The sequence below is a fragment of the Corvus brachyrhynchos genome, unplaced genomic scaffold (genome assembly GCF_000691975.1).
Source record: "Corvus brachyrhynchos isolate BGI_N302 unplaced genomic scaffold, ASM69197v1 scaffold467, whole genome shotgun sequence".
Lineage (NCBI taxonomy): Eukaryota > Metazoa > Chordata > Aves > Passeriformes > Corvidae > Corvus > Corvus brachyrhynchos.
In genome coordinates this window covers 1167508-1182629 of record NW_008239309.1, presented here as the reverse complement: position 1 = coordinate 1182629, position 15122 = coordinate 1167508, and the positions used below count along the sequence as shown (strand labels likewise).

General features: G+C 39.8%; 1 protein-coding gene across 1 annotated transcript in view; it reads left to right on the top strand.

Annotated features, from left to right (window-relative positions):
* Positions 1–15122, top strand: part of ARHGEF28 (Rho guanine nucleotide exchange factor 28) — a 113022-nt gene that overhangs the window by 31027 nt on the left and 66873 nt on the right. Inside the window, exons 7-9 of the mRNA XM_017740650.1 lie at positions 509–581; positions 4943–4989; positions 6547–6607. Coding sequence (XP_017596139.1) covers positions 509–581; positions 4943–4989; positions 6547–6607 — 181 coding nt within the window. The remainder of the gene's footprint in view (positions 1–508; positions 582–4942; positions 4990–6546; positions 6608–15122) is intronic.

The window sequence follows — 15122 nt, the reverse complement described above, 5'->3', positions numbered from 1 at the left end:
CTGAACAAGCCCTGGCCAGGGGCCACAGATATGGGGAGTGTCTCCTGGCTTCCAGGCTGGGTTTATCATGTATTTAGTGTTTGGTCTTAGTTTATTCGCTTTGTATTACCTATCCACCAAAATTGCTTGCTTTACAGGGATGCTTTTAATATAAACTAGACTTCGGAACAGAGCTGTTGTGCAAAGCTGTTGTGCTGCTTTTCTCATAGAGAAGAAGGTTGTAAGCAGTGAAGTGCAAATGGTAAATCATATCCTTTAGATCTATTGTGTATTGTAAGCAGGAGGTGATTTCTCTCTGTAGTTAAAAATATTTTATTGGTTTCCCTCTTGAGGGATTGCTGTCAGTTTCCTCTGGAAGGTAGCCATTAAAATATTGTGGAATCTCTCTCAGTCATTTTGGTATTGCTTATGACATAAGTGTTTGCTAGTCTTTGACCTTGTTCTTGAGTTTTCAGATAAATGTAATGGGCATCAAATACAGTTACTGTCATTTTGATTTTTTTTACAGAGTATTAATTCAAACCAAGTTGAAACAGTGGAAGGCCCAAAAATGCCCTGCAGTACAACACGCTCTGTAGAAGGTACAGTTTTTTATTCCATAATGTTGCAATCTTCAAAAGCTCTAGGAAGTTGGCACAGATTCATACACTTATTTATTCAGGAAGATCGTGTTTTATATGGTTTTAGAGGCCTGTTAGAAGAGAACAGTGGAGTATGTAAGTCATACATCACAAGAATTTTGTAAATCATGATACTCCCTAGAGAGCATCGGTTTTCCAATGTTAGACTGAAATTGTTCACAAAATATTACAACATTTATAGTGACTGGAAAAGCCTTAGCTGATTTCATTTTAAGAGCCAGAAAAAAGTCAGGTGTTTCCAGGAGAGGGCAGTGTTTAACTGAATGAACTCTCCTGCAAATTCCAGTGACGCCAAATAAGTTAATAAGGATAGGAGCAGAGTAATGATTTGTATGGGTAGTTCTGGGATTCAGCCTAGACTTCTTAATGTGGCAAAATCCTCATTTGTTTCCACCAGACATTAACTATTTTGGTGAGCAGTTTACCTCTGCAAGGATTGTGGGACTGTGCTTGTGTGTGAGAACGCTCTTTCATTACCAAAATACCTCCCAGTGTACCTCAGAGCAAACATGTCTTAGAGCTGAAGAGAAAATCACAAAAAAAGATCGTTCTTCAGTATCAAAAGTATAAGGCTTGGGGACTTATAGATGGTTCTTAGGAATTAATTAAAAGTTTTCTTCAGTTGTCCATTTGCTTAGTGGCTGGCATTGTATATTTGGATGAAGCAACAAGCTGAAAACTGAGAGCTCTGTGAGAGGCTCGGTCTTGCTCTTGCTCCAGTGTCTGCTGGAGACAGCCTTACTGAGGGCAGCAGAAATATTAGCACCTGCATGAACTGCGGACAGGACCAGGACCAGGACCAGACCGAGGGAAAGGATGGGGACTAGTTTGAGGGGTGTCAGCTAGTAACTTCGTGTGAATGGGTAAAATAGGGACACAGTCGTGTATTTAAATGTGTATGCTGCCATTGCTAGTGCTGAAAAAGTAGTTTTATACCCAGTTTCTCTGTCAGTCTTCAGGCAACAAATGCTCTGCCATTAGAAGTTAAATTTGCAGAGAAATAATAAGCACTTGTTAGCAGTTACAAGTTACATATCTGTTATTGTAAGTGAGAATTTATTACACGCGTTTTGTAAATGACTTTAGTGACACAGCATTTACTCTGGGTGTTCACCTGAATGCTGTACTTTGACCAGGGTGATCTTTATGCTGCTCCTTGGCAATATAAAGTGAATGGCCTTCATTGGCAGTGCTATATGTGGGAGTTGCTTCATCAGTGTGACTTGTAGGTGATGATTAGTTTAATACTTTTTGCAAAAAGCAGTTTTAACTTGATCTGACTTGCACAAGCAGAAGGCAGAGATCAATGGGTATTCATTTCCTGGAGGGGGAGAGAGAGAAAGTCTCCAGTTCAGGACATCTACTCTCATTTTGGATTCTGATGAGCAGCAGAGATATTTGGCATAGGCATACCTAGCTGTTTGTGTTTTCAGTGGAAGCTATACACTTTAGTGCCTTTATGCATCAGAGTTACTTTGCACCTGTTTTTTTTTTTTTAATTAATTTCAGTTCAACACCTGGAAAAGTATGCCACATTTTGTAAGTATTCAGGACCTACACAAACAGATTGTAGTAAACATACTTGCATGTTTTATCCTCTGAGATACCTACTTGTAGACATGAGAAGTCTGTAACTACTGTTGGTACAGTGTTAGGCAACACAGTTTTTTCATCTTCTTCTATTTCAATATTTAATAGGTTACCATATTTCTGTTAGTCTAGCCACCATATAAAAAAAAAAAAAAAAAAAAATCACTGAGTGGTGGTGGTTACTGGTGACTAGTAGCTTGTATTAAACTTTCCATTTGCTGGCATTCGGGAGATCAAAAGAACTTTGTTCAAGATTGAGTTAAAATTGTTGCTGCTGGACGCAAAAATTATATGAAATTATTGTACTTTTTACTACATTCTGAGTTGCATTCACTGAACTCCTTTATAAAGTGTCTGCTAAGGTAAGGACTTTATTTTGGCACATTCATGTCATGAAAGTATCCCCCTCAGATTTTAGAACTGCTGCCATTCCAAGAAGTAGTAACTACTCACTTCTAAAGTCAAGATCAACAGACCTTTAAAACACAGTGCTGTCAGCAGCCCTGAGCTGTTACCGAGAGGAGTTTGCTATAGCAGTGTGTTGCTTCTTGTGAAATGCCATCATGTGAAAGCAGTGGGTCAGCGTAAGGTGATGCTGCTAGCTTAGCAGTGAATCTCCCATAGCAACTTAATTAAATTCAAATATATGGAGTGATAAATTATCCAGACAGGATGCAGAACAAAAGGTGAAATTGGTGGTATTTTGGCTAATTTTATAGTTTGTGCTTTTCTTTTCTCTTTTCTGACCTGAAATTCCATGCTCATGAGTTGACTGAATACTGTTACCTGGAGGATAAGCCAATTGCTGCTACAGTATATATGGTATAGAGAAAACACGGCTTTTTATTTCTGAGAATTGTGGAACTGAATAATAATAATAATAATAATGCCAATTGCATGTCAATACTGTAAAAAAAAAAAAACCTTCTCAAGGAAGCTTTAAAGTTGGTGACTGCATTTGCAGTTACCCAAGAAATAGTCTATTCCTACTAGCTGAAGGATAACATCTGGAATGCTTAGTTTGACAGCAGCAGGGATTTTGTGCTGATTACCCTGTGTTAGAATGCAAGGGGAGATATATATATATATGAGTGCTGCAGGAAGTTAATTAAAGAAGGCAGATTAATTCAAAATTAATGATCCTGATACTGATAAGCACGGACCCAGTCCTAACTCCTGCCAGTGTCCAGGGGCACTGCCGAGGTCAGGGACAACAGGTTGCAGTGGGCCTATAACTGCATCCCAGAACTTCATGTCTGAGAGACCTGTAGGTCAGGTGGGGTTTTTATTGCTGAGGATTGCGTGATTTAGGTAACAGGCAGCTGTCTTTGAATTGTTTTTCCCAAGATGTATTGATACAATGCTTTCTTAAAAAAACTTGAGATATACTTTGTTCAATGCCAGTAAACGTCCCTAAACTCCATATACCTCAAGGTATCCTATGCTGACTGAGAAATGAAGAGGGTATCTGAGAACAGATATGAACCTAGAGTTGAAAGGTTCAGTATAAAATGAGACATATTTACCATGATGACTCTATGTAATTTCATTTTCATTTTTTTAAAAACATGTGTGCTAAATTATAATGTTCCTGGAAGCATGAGTGATGCTTGTGTTCATTTACATTCCTGTATCCAAATTACTCTTCTTTGCTGTTTCACAGTAGTCTTTCAGGCTGCATTTGGGCAAAACTTAAAAAGTGTGGGAGGTGGTTTTTTTGGTGGTTTTTTTTTGCCATTGCTGTGTCCTTCTCCACAGCCCTTGGAAGAAAATATAAACCAAAAACCAGCCAACCAAAGAGAAAAAAGAGTGACAGATGTGAAGTTATTTTTTTTTTTACTACTTGGGTTAAAAATACAAAGTCTAATTTCAGAAAATGCATGAAATCCCTGCAGAAGACGTCCCTAAACTCCATATACCTCAAGGTATCCTATGCTGACTGAGAAATGAAGAGGGTATCTGAGAACAGATATGAACCTAGAGTTGAAAGGTTCAGTATAAAATGAGACATATTTACCATGATGACTCTATGTAATTTCATTTTCATTTTTTTAAAAACATGTGTGCTAAATTATAATGTTCCTGGAAGCATGAGTGATGCTTGTGTTCATTTACATTCCTGTATCCAAATTACTCTTCTTTGCTGTTTCACAGTAGTCTTTCAGGCTGCATTTGGGCAAAACTTAAAAAGTGTGGGAGGTGGTTTTTTTGGTGGTTTTTTTTTGCCATTGCTGTGTCCTTCTCCACAGCCCTTGGAAGAAAATATAAACCAAAAACCAGCCAACCAAAGAGAAAAAAGAGTGACAGATGTGAAGTTATTTTTTTTTTACTACTTGGGTTAAAAATACAAAGTCTAATTTCAGAAAATGCATGAAATCCCTGCAGAAGAAAAGCAGAGCTCAGCTGCTCTGTGACGTTGGTGTGAGGCACAGTGCTGGAGCTGTTGATTTTCTGAGCATGTAGGGGTTAATCAGCCCAAACATAACTGTGACAATAACATAGCACTTGTTGTGCATCCAGCTTGCATGCTGCCCACGGGATTGCCGCTGTGGGGAGATGCATGGGCTGCCCATGTCCATTGTTCTGGCTTGCCTGCCTGCTTCTTGTGTCCCCTTTTCTGTTTGAAGGAGGAGAGAGACCAGCAGCAGAAACCAAAGCAGACACAAACTGAATTTTCTTGTTATTAAAGGCAGAAGTCTTTGCTCTTGCAGGTCCTATGAGCTCAGCATCTGGTGACTTGTCCCAGGATGACACGAAGGTACAGATTTCTCCTTCTACAAATAGCTAAGCTTTATTTAGGCTGAGAAGCAGCAACCTCTGCATGCCTATCTGAGCACATACCAGAGCTAACAAATAAATTCTAGCCTGCCAGGCAGCATTTCTTGCTATTTCTATCTAGCAGGAATAGTTACGTGTGTAGATTATTATTATTTGAAAGAACCTGTTATGTAGTTGTGGGCTGGAAAGCTGGGTTGCAGAAGCAAGCTCTGCTTTTGGACCAGAAAGCTCTTGTATTTGTGGTGAAGCTTAGTGCCTTTAGGGAGCTGGCAGCTGCCAGTCTGGGGTCAGCACAACCTGTCTAGCATAAGTTTCATCCTTGAGACAGCATGGTTCATTACATCTGAGGAGTCAGTTTCTGAGAGAGACCCTGCGGGTAACTGTGAGTCCTTAACTGGATGTAAATAGGAAAAATGCTTGATGCAAAAAATACTGCAAGTTCCCATTGTCATCTACTTGGAGGTATCTAAACAGCTTTTGGGAGAGACCAAAATATGTGAGAAGTGCCATTACGACTGTATTTCTGTCAGTTGTATTTGATCTCTAGTCTTATATTCTGCTTTTTATTTATATGTATTTGTTTACAAAATGATTGGAAAATGTTTGTCTTGGTATTTTTTGAACACTTTTCAAGTGGGAGCTTGATTATTACCTCAGTGGGTATGCAGCTAAAATAATAATTTAGACTGAGAGAAATAAAATCTGGTCAAACCTGGAAAATCTGGTAAAAGTGATATCAATACCAAGTGACTACTGTTTGTTTTGGGTTCTTTTAATAACATTTGAATGTAGTGGAATATTGCTGAGCTGACACATTAGGTAATTTTTATGAATGTGGTCACCTTTATAGGCTTTTTTTTTGGTTGGTTGCTTGGGATTTTAAAATTTTTAAATTTTTATTACCAGCCACGCAGAAGATTGACCATTTGTTTGGAAGTCACATGTTGCTGTTGTAATCTGTGAAATCTCAGAATTATATCTACAGTATGCACACAATTTGGAGTCTGTGTTGAAAGGGTGTGTTGGAGCAGAATACTGTATCTCATGAGTCTTGCTGGGGGGAAAAGATTCTGGTCCCATATTGATTGTCTCTTGTTTTGATCTAGTAGAAAGGCTATAATGAATCTATAATGAATGAACTGAACTGTGACATTTCTACAGGTGTGAACAGCTCCGGCATTAGAAGTATTTCAAATCTTAGAAAATATTGCTCTTTTCTCCACAGCACTGTATATTGGCTAGTCAGAGCACAATTAAACTTTGTAAGAGAAAAACAGGCTGAAGATTGAAGTTTGCATGGGAAGTAAGAGGTAGTTTGGTCTCTTCTTTAATTATAGTTAGAATTTGAGTCCTTAGGATTCATTTGCGTATGGAAGTAGAACGCCATATCAGCTGCATTTATAAAAATGGCTAAAATGAAGTGACTGTTGCTTGATAGTGTTTGAACTGAATTATGAAAGCCTGTAGCACAGATTGCAACTAAGCATAAATACAACAAATTGTCTTCAGAGATATAGCTCAATTTTTCTGTTTCTAGCCTTTCCGAGACTCTGGGGTTCCTTCTAAAGAAAATGAAGATCGTGTCTCATTGGATGTAGGTAAGAAAGAATTAAAAATTTTGACTTCCCAAAAGCTACTGATGCATAGTGTGATGTCAGTTAGACATGAGGCAGTTTCTTTAAAAGAGGTGAGGGTAATTGACATTGCAGAGTAACTTGCTGAAAGATCAGCCAGTTGTATCTATGGCAGAGAGGGAACCTCTTTTGTCTCTAGCATACATGGGTGGTGTATCCAACACTATTATGATACCTGTATTTTTCAGTAATGTATTAGCTGTTGTAGGAACAACAGCCTTGAAAATAATATCTGATAGAGCCAACATATGTAACCGAAGGTGAAATGAGGTATGTAGAAATGTTTAAAAGCCACAGTGAGTTGTGGGCCTGGTAGGAGAATATAGCCAATTGTGCTCGACAGCACCTTTAGAGACTGAAACTCAACTGGAAAGGTATTTTCAAGCTTTGTGGAAAGCTACAAGAGCAATATGCAAACATGGGCTCATGGAAAGCACAGCAAGTTGGAAAACATGATGAGTAACTAAGCTCTGCAAGTGGGAGCTGCTGTGCCAGGCAGAGACTGCCAATCTGATATCACTGGCCTGTAGTCCAACACTGAGCTCAGAAAGAGCAGCCTAAATGGTAGCATTCTGTACACAGATTTTGGTGCTGTGAAGATTCACTTTGTGTGTGCAGAAAGGGAGGGGTTAGATGTGCGTGCATAGGGGGATATATGTTAGAGGGAAATGAGCTGACATAAACTCAGAGACAGTTCTAAGATAAGAAGCTGGCAGATTATTTTATTACCTCTCACTAAATCAGCATCTAGTTATCTGTTTTTTTAGTTACTGTTATGCCAAATACCTGTACTTCAACTATTTAATGATGTTTGTCTCACTGTCCCATAGAGGCAATATGAGAGGTCCATAAGGGAATTGGGACAAGTAGCAAAAAGCCTAATATTCACGGTCATCCTAACTTTAGTGCTTTTGAGGATAGGACATTGTACCACTCCTTGCCTTGCTCAAAAATGCAAGGTATGTGGGATATTAGTGCCCGTGTGTTCAAATCTGTTTTGTCAAGCAAGACCAAAGTATTGGACTGTGTCTCAATGTAGGTGTGTGTGGAGGCATTGGGGAGTGATTATGGTTTGTTAATCTGAAAGCCACATTTGCTCTGGTCTTTGTTCCAGTTATACCATCTGGACAGAACATATAGTAATTTAGAAGCTCTCAAAGTGGAAGTTCTCCACCGTGAAATGATAGCTGGTATTTCTTTTTCTTACTCCTGAAATGCCTTTTCCTGCTAAGGCATCATTCACAGAGCATTGTGTGCAACAGCTGAAACAGAAGCCAGGCCCTCTGGCTTCAGACCTGCTCATTCTCTGATGCTTGGATGGGCAGCGGCATCAGATCCTGAGTCGTCTTGGAGGAACAAGCACGTGACTTTGACCATGGTTCATACTGTTAGGAGTGGTAGTGTAGATTCCTAGAGGAGCTAAGAGGGTAAAAAGAATGGTGAGTTTGCATATGATTTGGACAACATTTAGGTGCTTAAAATTTGATTTAAATAAATTTTCTTCGGCCTCTTATTTGCACATAAAGTAAAATTAAAATGTGTAGATATACATATATGTGTTCGTACACGTGTGTATGTGAAGTGTGTCCTGAGCATGGAATCATCTTATCTTAAACTAAGAAATAGTCCTTGTTTTAACACCTGTATGAAAAAGAACTGACCCTCTGTTGCCCCCAATATTGTTCTACTTTAGAATACATTTAAGAAGCTGACTTTTTGTGGAAAAGCTGCAGTGAAATCAGTTCTACTTGTTTTAGAAGCCACTGTAAATGAAAGTTCGGTTGCCGTGTGTAAGGACTGGAGCATGAACTTGCTGCTGGCCACACTGTGGGCCCTCCTTGCCCATCTCTGGGTTGTGCACCCAAACTGGCTGAAACACTCACTGCATAGACATCTGGTGGGATTTTGCTGTTGAGCTCAGCGGGGCCGGAAAGGCTTCTGGTGCACACTGTGTTTGAGATCTAATGGGACTGAAGTGCAGGCTGGGGAGTGAGTGGGCTATTGGGTGTGCAATAAAAAGTGGAAGTGGGGAGGGATGAAGGCTGGAAATAAGAGTTTGGTGACAGCAAAAATTTGTAAGTTGACCAAAGATGGGTTTACTGGTTTATTTGAATGTAAAAATCAGCATACATTCTAACCTGACTCATTTAACCATATTGCTAAATATTGTAGTTTTCCTACCCTGGATTGTTTTAAACTATTCTAAAAACAATTGTTTGCTTGGCAGTCCTGTTAAATGGCAGTGGCTTTGGCAGGAAAAGCACACAGTGGGGGATAAGAAGAGAAATTAAAATGGTTGTCAGTGGGGGAGAGGGAAACAGCTAAGGGGGATTGAATGAAAAAGAATGAATAGAAACAAGCGAACTCTGGAATCTCACTAGTAGCTGGATGTGTAAATCAAAGAGGACTCGTAAGAGCAAGAATGTGAGTGCTCTTTGAATGGAGGTACAAAGTCCCCCACTTCTGCTTCTCACTTCTTTTTCTATGTGGTTCCTGCTTTAGAAATCTCTGCCAAAAATCAGTGTTGTCATGGAATGGTTTTGATTGGAAGGGATCTTTGAAGTAGCAGTGGCTACTGGAAGGGCTCTCCTGTTCCTGCTCTCTGTCTTCTTCCTCAGACATCCCTTTCAGTCGTGTTGATCTTTATGGCTCTTTACTGACAACGTTTGGGGAATGCCTTTGCAGAGGTACTTTCAACATTTGGTAGGATGCTGAAAGGGCACCAGCTCTCCTTGCTCCCTGCTTTCTTCATCTTTGGGTTGGGACCTGGCTGTCTTAGGCACCAGGTCTAGTAGAGAGTCTTGTAGTTTGGTTTTGAGAATTGTAGTTCAATATTTTTTGTGCAAGAGGCTTCTCATCCTCCAGGATCTCTGGAGAGCCCCTGGGATATCAGTCCAGGGAGTGTGATGGTCCAATAAGAAGCCAAGAAGATGATGGACTTTGAGTTTGCAGTATTTAAGAATGGAAGGAGTAGGAGTAGAGCACGACACGATCCTAGACCATGCTTAACAGGAGGCTGTATGGAGACACCCCAGTGCTAGTCACACCTGCCAGTGTTCTTCCCCCTCTGTCTGTCTCCTTCAGAAATTGTTAGAGATCTGTTTTATGTTTACAAGAGAAAAAAAACACAAAACAAAACCCGAAACAAATGAAACAAAAAACTCCCCAAGCACTTTTTTTCTTGTTTCATTGAAGGCAAACGTGCTGGAAATATTGAGAGAAAACCAATTCTGTTTGGGGAGATCAAATAAAAGAAATAAACAGAAAGCAACGAAAAAAGGATTTTTTTTTTTCCTTTCAATATAATGCATGTGTTTTATTGCCAGGCATTGTTGTCCTCAGAATCAGCAACCCTGTACATTTTGGGAGAAAGTCTAGGAGGTGACAGCTGTATGCTGTTACTGCTGGGCATGTAACACTGTGAGCAGGGCATGTGTTTCTAAACATTTATAATTCTTTCCTGTTTTGCATAGCTGGTTTGGAAAAATAAGGTTCGCAAGGCCATTTATAAAGCTGTAAAGGTTTCTCTTTTCCATTAAGAAAAGTGACCGAAACACGCAGTTTTTTCTTCCAAGGATATACAGCTTTTTTTTTTTCCCCCCACTAAACTTCAGGAAGGGAGGATGATGATAATTTTTCAAAATAATTTCCATTATCTCCTCCTTACATTGCCAGCAACCTAGCGGTGTCTGTCTCTTCTACTCTGTTTGCTCTGCTGGTGATGAAAAACTCCTGGAAGCCATGTTTCGCCAGAGATAAAATTACTGATGCCAAATTTTTTGGCAGTTCACTCTGTGACCAGGCAGATACAAAATATTTTTAGTAGAGTCTGCCCTTTGATTTTCATGATTCCACAGAAATACCCATTTAACCACATATCAGTTTAAGGAACAAAACATAACTGCCATAATGATCTTCTTCTCTGTAAATCAGTGGGCCTGTACTGAAATCTGCAGAAAAGTCTGGTTTCAGTGTTGCTGTTTTGTTCCTTTCTTTGATTAGATTTCCTCACTGTGGTTGGTAGGACTTAAAAGGGGTAGAATTTTTTTTCTTTTAAGATAAAAAAAAAGCATGGTCCTGCTGTCTGGAGTCCTACCTTTTTGCAGTTTTTGTTATGTCTATAAAATTATTATTTTTTTGCACTTACTGTGATCATATCTTTTTTTTGTGCTTTTTTTGGCTTCTGGGTTTTTCAGGCCAGGATGTTTGCATTTAGAAGTGTTTGGAGTAAAGTGTGCCTGTTTTGACATTGGAACTACAGGAAATAATTTTATGGTTACTAGTAGGTAAGAGTGAAAGTTATGTGTTAAGTGTTGCCTATTTGAGACAGTTACAGGAGTCCTGTGATTCAGGCTATGCAGATCTTTTCTGGTTTTGGTCATTTTTGTATTTTTCTGGCAGTTTTCAATCCTATCTTTGCTTTATGTATGTTTTCAGAGAGGCTGAGTGATCCAGCATAGCATCTCTACTCCAGGAGCTGCAGACTTCTGCTTCAGTTTTTCTCCTTAACAGATTTCTAACAAGACTTTGGGCATATCACTTATCTTTTCTCTGCAACTCATTTTCTCCTGAAAGAAAGAAGACTATAGAGACCAAGGTGATAAAGAGGCACTGCAGTACTTCGATGATTGGAGATATGCAAATACTTAGACTGGTTGTGCCAAAGAAGTTCAGTTTGTGGTAAAGGAAGATTTTAAAAACCTCATTTTTAGTCAAAAGGTAGATGGTTTGAAAGTTGCAGAGAGAAACAACAACTGAAGAAAATTGCACAGTTATCACTGCAGCTGATGATGGTGGCAATTGCCCTCTGGCGTTTTGGGCTGCAGCTTTGACATCTTTGTGCTGCTTCTTCCACTTTGCGAAATCTTTGCATGGTTCCTTGCACTGGAGACTTACCTTGGGCTTGATCTGTCAGAGTACTGCCAGCAGTAATTTTTAAACAACATTTAAACATGACAGTAGCTTATTTCAGTAGATAAAAATAATCACATTTGTTTGGAGTGTCTGTAAACAATGGACTATTGTAGACTGCAGAATAGTTAAGAGCTGCAGAAGATATGGGAAGTCAGGTTTTCCTGGGATGTGTGCCTGAACTGAGTTTAATTAAAAAGCTGTGGAGAAATCTGGAAGAAGCAACATCAGGCACTAAAACAAGCTTTTTCTTGTTGCTTGGACTTTCCTCCACTCTTTATTTTCTGAGGCACTATAATTCAAGTTAACCTCAAAAGAAAGAAAAAAAGAAAGAAAAATCAACAAGCTACAAACATATGATGTCTGTCTTCCTAGAACTTATTCTCTTCCGCTGCCTAAAATCCCAAACAAATTTGCTCAACAAAATAACCCTTCAAAAAGAGGCGCTTTTTTTAAACTGATGTTAAATAACCTTTTTTTCCAGCCTATCTTCTGCCCAGTTTCATTTCATGCTAACATAAATAAGCAATCTGGGATGTATCTAACATCAAGTTACTCTTTAAATGTGAAATATAATCCAGAAATACATTGTGAAGAAAACACTTGTAGCCTTGAGAGTGCACACAAGAAAACATTTCTCAGCTTTCTTCCTCCTCAAGAGGCAGTCTTCCCTTGAAGTCTTCCCTGAAACATGGAAAATTGGATTTTTAATGAGGTGGGTCTTTGGTGAACTTTTTGGCATCACAGACTGCCAGTGTAAATGTAGACTCAATAACCAAGTCATTGGCACAGCTTCAGTAGGAGTGAGGTCCAAGTCAAACTTCAGTTTGCTTTCACGTGAGGCGATATGCATGCTCCTTGTTCCTGCTCTCACAGGCCTCCATGGAGCTGAAACAAGCAAGACTAATTCCTTAGTCCTCGGGCTTTTGCAAATAATCTCTTATTTTCATCAGGGAGCTTTTCATCAGGATACTGGACAAAAAAGTGACGAGCTTTCCACCCACATTCGTTCTGTATTTCCCAGCTACTTTTTTATCTGAATAGATATTGGACAAGGAGATCATTTAGGCAAATTATCTCTCTATGTGCTTTGCTTAGTGGTTGTTTCAAGAGTCAGGGCATCCTGACCGCTGCCATGTGAAAGTAGTATTAATGGGCTTCTTATCCTAACCAAGCTTGCTTGTTACCCTAGAGTGAGCTTGGTGTTGTATGACAAGGATAAAAAAGTAAATACCTGCCATCAGTCATGAACTAGAGATCAGAAAGGTCTGAGTTGGAGGAATGCTGTGAAATCCTAACAGCAGAATCCAAACATGAAGAATCCTAAAAGCAGAATCCAAACATGAAGAGTTTGAGACAAAACCCAAGATGATGCAGTGTGTGTGCCCATGGACCTACATCCTGTCAGTATTAGGCAGAGGTCATGTTCTTGCCTAAATTTTGTAAAAATATTGAGCCCTTCTATATCCTAGTCTGGTGAGTGTTTTCCAAGGATCTTGCAGTACTAGTATAGTTTATACAAAGCTGTTTCTTTTAAATTTGTGAAGGTACATTGTTTTTTAGTTTATCAAAGAAACAAGCCTGAAGTACCACCGCTTACAAACAGTTGCTTTCCAAAAGAGGTACCTATGGCTAAGACCTCTTTGTTGGAGAATTTATCATTCATTGAATATCACAAACATCATATTTTTATCACTTCTAACAGCGTTACTCTTGTTATAAGTGTTCTAACTGTAGTTGTCACCCTGCTTTCAAAGAAAGCATTAAAAAAATAGCCTTAACAATTAATTTAGTAATTCATGTTGCAATTCGAAATGTATCTGCTGGGGAATAGTAAGGATGTCAATAGAAATTTAGGGAGCATGATCTCTCAGTCTGGATGGTTTGCTGCAACACAGTGATTCTATGTGCCTTGTCTAGGAATGATAAAAAGCTACATCCATTTGGAAGTAAATGCAGTTAAGCATAAATACTCTTGGGCTGGCAGTCCAGCTTAAAGCAATGCAGAAAGCAGTGCACACAAATTGCCTCTGCTTTTCCTGCAGCCTGCCGTGATTGCAGAGTGTTTCAGTAAACTTGTTGTGTCTTAGAACAGTGTTTTTGGAGATGGATAGGGTGGTCTGCTGCTCTCAGCTGAGTGTCTGTGAAGGCAGCAGCTGTTCTATGTTCCTTTCCGGGCTAGTGTCCAAAACTTGCACAAATAAGTCAATGAAAAATTGACCCAAATTTCTAGTACTGTATTTGTTATCTTATATTTTTCATTAATATTTCTGTTATCTGTCTATACAACATCTACAGAAGACACTTGTTATGGAAAAAGAGGTCCCTAATGTGGGTGAGTTTTGTCATCAGATCTTTGAATGGAAAGTGAAGAACAGAGCATGAGTGGGACGTGAAAGTGGGAGGTTTGTGGGCTGGGGGTCAGAGCTGTTTAATCTCGTGTCAGAATGTGGCTAACTTTGATACCTAATTCACCCAGGACGGTGCTTTTCTGGGAGTGCAAATTATGCTACTTTAGACTCGTAGTGGGAAAAAGAGGCTCCGTGATACTGAATGGCTATGATCCTTCATCCTGTTGAAACCTGTGGCTTCTTCAGGTTTGAAACTGTGGAAAACAGGCATGTGCCTCATTAATATGTATAAATTACGAAAGGGTGGGTGTCAAGACAATGAACCAGGCTCTCCTCAGTGGTGCCAGGCAGTAGGACAAGAGGCAATGGGCAGAAACTGATGCACAGGAAGTTCCACCTGAACATGAGCAAGAACTTCTTTGCTGAGCATGTGACCGTGCACTGGAACAGATTGCCCAGAGAGGTTGTGGAGTCTCCCTCACTGGAGATACTCAAGAACCATCTGCACGTAATCCTGTGCCAAGTGCTCTGGGATAACCCTCCCTGAGCAGGGAGATTGGACCACTGTGACTGCTGTGGTCACTCCCAACGTGACCCATCCTGGCATTCTGTGACTCTGTTTGCAAGGAAAGCACGCAGTGCAAGAAACTCTGTGTTCTTCTTTCCCCTGCCCTGCTCCCTGCCCTTCCCAGCTCTGATCTCCTCTGGGTGATACAGTGTGGGTAGCCTGCTGCAGCATGCTGGAGAGGGAGAGGGAATCCACCAAATACTGCCATAACCTCAGGTAGTGATGATGGACTGTGGCTGGCTGCCTGGACCATTTGAAATCCATTGCTGAACAGTTTAAACCCCAAACTGCTGTGTTACTTGTGGGAGACCTCTGTTTGCAAAATAAGAAAATAATGGGCCAGTTCCTTAAACCAAATGCCTGAATTCACCCATCAGAAATTTAGCAACAAGGAGGATCATAAGAACAAATGGAGGAGGTTATCAACCAAGATCTTAAGGATCTGGGCGTGGTTCTTTGTTCTTCAATGATCGGTTCATCAATGATTTGGGAGAGGGAAAGAATATTGATGTCGCAAAGCTTTTCTGACTATTCCTATATAAACTTTTGTAAGAAAGACCTAGTAGAGGTCTTTAGTAGAGAAGAGAAATGGTAAGAAGAATGTCTGTGACAAGCCATCCTTCAAGACCTATGAGGATGTTGGCGGCCG